Source organism: Camelina sativa, chromosome 6 (genome assembly GCF_000633955.1).
Source record: "Camelina sativa cultivar DH55 chromosome 6, Cs, whole genome shotgun sequence".
Taxonomy (NCBI): Eukaryota; Viridiplantae; Streptophyta; class Magnoliopsida; order Brassicales; family Brassicaceae; genus Camelina; species Camelina sativa.
In genome coordinates this window covers 16,905,544-16,913,362 of record NC_025690.1, presented here as the reverse complement: position 1 = coordinate 16,913,362, position 7,819 = coordinate 16,905,544, and the positions used below count along the sequence as shown (strand labels likewise).

The 7,819-nt window shown below is 34.5% G+C and overlaps 1 protein-coding gene and 1 pseudogene across 2 annotated transcripts; both read left to right on the top strand.

Annotated features, from left to right (window-relative positions):
* Positions 3,146-4,525, top strand: LOC104699144 (annotated as a pseudogene).
* LOC104791842 (E3 ubiquitin-protein ligase SDIR1) lies at positions 5,032-7,499 on the top strand. 2 transcript variants are annotated; one of them, XM_010517831.2, is made up of 9 exons: positions 5,032-5,198; positions 5,488-5,592; positions 5,687-5,741; positions 5,833-5,885; positions 5,973-6,201; positions 6,349-6,460; positions 6,939-6,984; positions 7,067-7,183; positions 7,264-7,499. In XM_010517831.2, exons 2-9 carry the CDS (start codon positions 5,515-5,517, stop codon positions 7,387-7,389), a joined length of 816 nt encoding a protein of 271 aa, XP_010516133.1. In that variant the 5' UTR covers positions 5,032-5,198; positions 5,488-5,514; the 3' UTR covers positions 7,390-7,499. The 2 variants fall into 2 exon arrangements, with proteins under 2 accessions (XP_010516133.1, XP_010516132.1); XM_010517830.2 differs by having other exon boundaries at positions 5,033-5,198; positions 7,064-7,183.

The following is a 7,819-nucleotide window of genomic DNA, read 5'->3' as shown; positions in this document are numbered from 1 at the left end:
TTTGTCTTTACAAGTCAAGAAACCAGTAACCATGGTAAACACACCATCTTCAGAACTAGGATTGCAACTCTGAGCGGCGAAACTCATCACATCGATCGAAGCACCTTCATAGTCGCAGGAAACTATTTGCTCCTGAATTGCCTACATATATAATCAAAGATCAACAATCTTTTTGTTTCAGCATCAAACAAACAAAAACAGAAACTAAGAGAAATTTTGTATTTTACCTCAGGCGATGTGAAAGACATCATTGTACCATCGGGACCAGGTCTACTCATAACACTGTCGTCGGCATACCACATCATGTGAACTACGTCGGGATAAACTCCTAGGTTGAGGAAGTAAGATTGGAGAAAGCAATTGGCTAACGCTTCGGAAGTATTTAAATTCATGAAGTGAGATTGAATAAAGCCATTCGCTGACAATACTGACGGATCAACTTCTTTCATGGAATCCATATGATCTGCACTCGGAAGCCCTAAGAAAAGTCGAAGAAGGAATACCAAAAACAAAAAAAAAAAAAACAAACCCTAGATTTTAGATATATCAAAATCTAACTCTCCGGAACAAACGTATCTCGTGAATTGGATCAAGTCTCTCTCTTGCTTGATCAATCGCTGCTGATTGAGAAATTTAAGGAATCACTGGAGGCGGCAGTTGTGAGACGGTTTATAAATTTGGAAACCTACACGTTTCGATTCAACTTCTTTATTTATGGATCAGTTTTTTAATTATATTAAATATTTTAAAAATAAATTATTAAATCGAATTATATACGGAGAGGAAATTACAAGGATGAAAAATAAACCTTCTTGAAAAACATAGCTTTCTTGATTTCATGACAAGATATAGATGATCATCTTTTGGGGAATAATGTTTTATAGTCGAGTAATTATGTTACTAATTCATGTAAATGAATACTACGTGTACATACGGAAACAGATTCTAATTAATTGTCATATAAATTTATTAATTTTGTCAAAATTTTGTTGTAATGGTAAACCGTCTAGACTTAGAATAAAAGTATGAAAAACGTATAGTGATGAAGGAATTTGAGCCGAGACGGAAACCCCTAAATTATATAAGACGGATACATTTGTCGAGTGACCAAATTTGAAATTTAGGTTGTTTTCTATGACTACAAAAAACGTTGGAATTGGTAATCCAACATTTGCCAGGATGGTAAAAAAAAATTAGCAATTGAAGCAATTACGTATATTTTTGTTTTTTCCCTCAAAAAATTATGTGGTAGAATTAATGCACAACACCTAGGTCCTAGGTTGGTTGGTACCTAATCAAAAATTAATGAATAACCAAACGTCTTGGCAATGTACATCTATGATCTATGAATGAGAATTATCCAAATTTATCTAGACTAATTTCTTTGTTCTGTTTCCTTCAGAACAATCTTTTATAATTGACTAGAATTTGTAATTTAAAATATTTCTTATCAATTGAAATTGTTGAGCTCAATATAATCATTCCAACTTTTGAATATAAATATATAACTTACTTTACATAGTAATATACAACATATATATTTATTAAGATAATATTTCTTTGTTATATCTATTTGCGATTTTACGTGGGATTTTAGTTAAATTTTTTATCAATAGGAATCATTGAATATGAATATAATTTGAAGATTAAAAGATAATTATATACAAATGTCGTACTTATTTTACTAATCTATATATAACATATATTGTCTAGTGTCGCAATAATATTGTCGACAATCTTCTGACCTTTTATGTTTAAAAGAGTTCATCCCATATTCATATCCTATGAAAACATAATTTTAAAAGTTCTAACGTCAATGTCGATCGTTGACCTAATTATAGAGACCATTTAAACATATCGATATCCTACATTAAATGCGAATATACAAAGTTTCATGAACAGTTTTACTCCTATGTCACTACAATAAGGTTGTCCAAATGCATCATCTGCCATTATAAAATTTTAGACTAAGTCAAGAATGCTTAAATGATGAAACATTTAAACCCCACAATGAATATCTATTCACTAATCTCATATGTTATTTGCATATGTTAATTTTTTGATGCAACCCAGCTTCGTCTTTTGATAATATTTATATATATATATTATATCTGTTATATATGTTTTATATCATGTTATAAAATTGTAGCTCCAGTTTATAATATACCTTATGAGATATGCTACACAAATCACATGCCACTTTTTGTAACGACTTGCATATCATTTTGTCTATATTTCCTAACCACTGATTTTGTTTTTTTAGATAGATTATTTTTTTCAAAATTCTTTTTCATAGTTTTCCCAAAAAAAAAGTGTCCCCCTTACAATGTATTTGTTTTAGATCAAAACTTTTAAGTTAAGTTAAGTTAAGTTAAGTAATTAATCTTTTCTTTCTTATAAATAAAATTTAATAATAAATCTTTATGGTATATGTTTCTTAGAAACTAATGTTTCACTTCAATTTTATATTCATGTTTAGATTTTTATAAATACAATTACATAACTTGTTTTTTTACTCCACCATGCATTAAAATCTTACTTACATTCTAAAACTCATTAACCCATTCTAAATTTTGGAATATAATCATTCTTTGGTTATAATTTTAATAATAACATTATTACTAAAACAAATTTATAGTATTATTTTTACTATTTTAAAATTTTCATTTAATTTACTTAATTCATTTTTAGTTAGTTATTATTTTTATTATTTACTACAAAATTATATTATTGTTTATACTATTTTAAAATTTAATTAATTTTAGTTAATTCGTTTTTAAATTATTTATTGCTATTATTAATTATAATTAATAAATATGCAATGAATGAATGTGGAGGAAGGAGAAGTGAGCAAAGTTAACTTTATATATATATATATATATATTATTATTATGTAATTTATCTTTTATTGGTTATGTATGTTCTCTTTTATTAATGGTGATTCTAAGCATTACCAAGATTTGGTTATTGGATTCATTCTATATATTCTCCCTTTTCTGTAATTTATTGTTATTGCATATATATGCATTTTCTTGATTTCCTTTAGTTTTTTTTAGGTCAAAGATTTACATTCCTTATGAACAAGAAATTCCTTTTTTCGTAAGAAATTCACATAAACGTACATATGATAAATAATATAAGGACGAGCAAATCAAGATCGAAGAGAGACAAGGAGTAAACAAGATGTCTTCTTCATCGATTCATCTCCAAATCATATTTTGGCTTCTAATAATTTCCCCTCTCGCTTTCTCCAGAATCCTTCCTACAACAAACCAAACACTCATCTTCCCTCTAACAACCCAAAACACTTCTTCATCCTTACTCTTCAAACGAAATCGTCTTGTTTTTTCTCCACCCATCAAGGTTCCTTTCACACACGATGTCACACTCACCGTCTCTCTCACCGCCGGTTCACCTCCTCAAACCATCCAGATGGTTCTCGACACCGGAAGCGAGCTCTCATGGCTAAAGTGCAAACAATCCTCCTCAACCTCCATATTCAACCACGTGAAGTCATCTTCTTACTCTGCTATACCATGTTCGTCTCCCGTTTGCACCATCCAAACCCAAGATTTCTCCCTTCCAGCCACGTGTGACAGAAGACTAATCTCTGCCACGTGGCTGCCTCCTACGCCGATGGTGCCTCCGTGGAGGGTAACCTCGCTCAAGATACGTTTACAATCGGCTCGTCGACGAGACGTGCTACGTCGTTCGGGTGCATTGACGTGATATCAAGCACGAGACCAGAGGAAGACGCTAAAACCACCGGTTTAATGGGTATGAACAGAGGTCGGTTATCGTTTGTTAACCAGATGGGTTTATCTAAATTCTCTTATTGTATATCCGGTTCTGACTCTACCGGTGTTTTGGTTCTCGGTGAATCGAGTTTCCATTCGCTTCCACCTCTCAATTACACGCCTTTGATTACTCTAACCGATCGGTTACCTTATACTGACCGGTTCGCGTATACGGTCAACTTCGAAGGAATTCGGGTCGGGTCAAAACTGCTACCTATCCCTAGATCCGATCTTATTCGTGGTCAATCCGGAACGGGTCAGACGATGTTGGATTCCGGTACACAGTTCACATTCTTGCGATCTCCGGTTTACAAAATCTTGAAAACCGAATTTACAGAACAAACCAAATCGGTTCTCACCGTTGACCCGAGTATCGTGTTTGAAACCGGAATGGATCTTTGTTTCCGGGTCGGGTCAACACAGCTTGATTTTTCAAAATTGCCAGCGGTGACGCTGATGTTCAACGGCGGCGCAGAGCTGACCGTGTCGGGTAAGAAGCTGTTGTACCCGGTACCCGGATCCGGATCGAAGAAGTATTGCTTTACATTCGCTAACTCGGAGCCTGCGGGTATTGAAGCGTTTATAATAGGGAACCATCATCAACAAAACGTGTGGGTCGAGTATGATCTTGCTCATAAAAAGATTGGTTTTGCTAATGACGTCAAGTGTGATCAAGCTAGTCAACAACTTCTTGGATCGCGACGACTTTGAATAACTTTTGTTTTTTGAAAATTATATATAAGGGACATGCATGTGTTCATTGGATTCTTAATTATACGTATTTTAAAAGTTTTGTTTTCACTAATCATTTGTTAAACTTAAAACTCGGTTGTTTTATCATTTTTTTTTTCTTTACGGTTTGGTTTTAACAAAGAAGATTTGGTCATCAGAAGAGAACATTTTTTTTTGTTAAAGATCAGAAGAGGACATTATATTACATAATTTGATTTTCTTAAGAAATCTACATTTGGACTACTTGCTTAATCAGAGCAAATGTGACAATATATATTATTTAATAATAAAAAAAAAACATTCAACACGATAAATGAACATTTTGTATTTTAACTCTGAGAGCATGGTTTAAAAATCGTTAAGTAAAGGATTAATCGAAGTCACGAGAGTATGAGCCAAAAAAAAAAAAATAAATAAAGAAGTGACAGTAGAAGCGACGACGTTTGTGGTACCAGTGCATGCAGTATCACTTTACTATTCATAAAGGAATTAATATGGTGGCTATTACATATGAAGACAACAACAACAAAAAAAAAAAACTAAATCCTCAAAGTAGCGAAACTCGGTCCGAGTCGACTCGGTCCGACAGCGATTCCGTGACTCCGCCGTCGCCACGCCTATGTTACGTGAGTGAATCCGACTCTTCTCCGTAGATTTCTCCACCTCCAGGTGAATTTATCTCGTCCGATCTCTAGTTCCGTTCAATTGATTCTATCGATGATATATATTTTTTTTTCCTCATTTCAATCTCTTGGATTATTTGAAAAGATTCGTGTTATTGTTTAGGATCATCGTAGGATTAGTAAATGATTCGAGTTATCATTAAGTTGTTTTTGAGTTTTGATTTTTTGATTGAACCAAATTTAGAGATTCAGTGACAAACTTGGTACCTTTACATGTCTGTCTTTTGTATTGCATGCTTTTTAATATGATAATTGTATTGAGCAAAACTTTGCAGGGGCTCACTTGTGAATTTTTGGAAAAGATGAGTTTTGTTTTCCGGGGAAGTAGAGGTGATTTAGAAAGCGGATTCTCTGGTTTTATACCCGAGAGACGAGCTATGGTATGCTTTCTCTTCTTAACAATTGGAAAAATATAAACATTCTATTACAAATTGATCTTTTGTTAACTTATGGTGGTATTGGTGAACGCTACAGCGTGTTCATGGAGCTCGACCAGCTCATTCTAATTCCCTCGCTTTTCTAGTTACAGGTTATTTTTTTAACTTCAACCCTTATGTCTTCTGCAATCATTTTTTCTGTTATGATGTAATACTTACTTGTTTGGTTTGTGTGTTTTGCAGTTCTTTTGCTGTTTATGATTCTCAGTTCGCATCAGATGCCTCCTAATTTCCTGGTATGCTATATACTTGAGATAAAGTTTTTATCTTTTCAGTTAGTTATCTTTAGGGTTATCAGTTTGACATTCCACATATTTTTTTAGCTCTGGCTTGTGCTTGGGGTGTTTTTGATGGCAACGACCCTTAGGATGTATGCCACTTGCCAACAACTTCAAGCTCAGGCTCAAGCTCATGCTGCAGCAGCAAGTGGCCTCTTTAGTCACACTGAGCTGAGGTTGCATGTGCCTCCCTCCATTGCTCTTGCTACAAGAGGACGTCTTCAAGGACTTAGGCTCCAGCTGGCTCTTCTTGATCGGGAGTTTGATGACTTAGGTCAGTGAATTCTGTTTAGAATATAATTTCTTAGTAAACTTGAGGATTTGACATGCCATTATCGTCCGTTTGTCCCTTTTTTATTTGCCTAGTTCATATACTTGCTCTTTATAGTTGAAGTCTGAGGCAAAAGTTGTCCTGTTGCAGATTATGAAACTCTAAGAGCACTGGATTCTGATAATGTTTCCACAACTTCTATGAGCGAGGAAGAGATCAATGCACTTCCAGTACACAAGTACAAGGTGTTGGATCCTGAAAAGTGAGTAACTATTGTATCTTAATGTGTTTTCAAAAGTGGGAAATTTTGAGGAAGAAGAAAATAGTAAGTTAGGATGCTGTGACATAGCAACTTGGATAGACGTTAACTTCCTTAATGGGGGAAGAGAGGGTGGTCGAATTTACAACTTAGTAGGTTAGAAACTGATAACTTTTTGGGAATATTGTACTTAGCTTTACTGTTTACTCTGCTAAATAGGGTGAAAGAACATGTAAGGTATTGACTATTGAGTGTGTCCAGTGATGACTAAAGATATGTTCTTCAATAGATTCTTCTAAATTTACAGGTTCCAGCCGTTCCTATCACTACTTAATAAATCGTTGGCTCAAGGCCCTTTTGTTTGTCATTGAGTAAAAATTTCATTAGCTCAAGGATCTTTCGTTTCTGGAACAGGTTGATCTAATCATTAGCTAATAAATCTGTATTCATGGTTTTTGGCTTGTGTTCGTTTTGTTGACAGTGGTTGCTCTTTGGCCAAGCAGGCATCAACGTCATCCTCAGCCGAGGTAATTAAACAAAAATTTCATATGTAGTTGATCAGTACTCTAATTAATTTGTCATGGTATTTTTCATTGTTCAAAGCAGCAGAAACAAGATTCTGTCAATGGAAGTAAAAAAGGAACAGAAGACGAGCTCACTTGTAGTGTTTGCCTAGAACAAGTAACCGCAGGGGAAATTGTTCGCACCTTACCTTGCTTGCATCAGGTTTCCATATTCTCTCCAAAACTAAAATCCTCCGAGGTATTTTATTGTCTCAAGACTCATACATGTATCCGGTTGCTCAGTTTCATGCAGGATGTATTGATCCATGGTTGAGACAGCAAGGAACATGTCCTGTCTGTAAATTCAGAGCTCATTCAGGATGGCAAGAACAAGATGAGATCGATGATGATGCTTCGGACATGGTTTGAAAAGTTTGGTTTCCGACACTTGTTATGCTATTAATGTAATGTGTGTGAGAGAATTAAGCCCCAAACCATGTAATGGTCAATAATCAATATGATGATTGATGACTCTGCTCTTTAAAACAGTTAAAAAAAATTCAAAGCTAAATCACAAAATGGTATCCAAGAGATACAGTCATTGGTCCCTTTTTTGGCTATTACATTATTTAGCTTTGCCTTTGCCTTTTCCTTTGCCTTGACCTTTCTTAGCATCTAGCTTAGCTTGAATCCTAGCAGCTGCAGCAGCTTTTGCTTCTTCTCTCTTTTTCTTATCATCCTCTTTAGCAGCTGCAGCAATCTCCCTCTGCTTCTTCAGATCCCTGCAACCATAAACAAAAGGAGTATTATATATATATGCCAATGGAGAAGAAAGAAATCAATGTTGGGGTCCAAGTGT

Excerpts from the sequence above, each read along its gene's own strand:
- LOC104791842 (XM_010517830.2), top strand. The coding sequence starts at position 5,515 with ATGAGTTTTGTTTTCCGGGGAAGTAGAGGTGATTTAGAAAGCGGATTC. Across the intron at positions 6,461-6,938 it reads AAGGTGTTGGATCCTGAAAA|TGGTTGCTCTTTGGCCAAGC; the intron begins GTGAGTAACTAT and ends TTTTGTTGACAG. Across the intron at positions 6,985-7,063 it reads CAACGTCATCCTCAGCCGAG|CAGAAACAAGATTCTGTCAA; the intron begins GTAATTAAACAA and ends TGTTCAAAGCAG.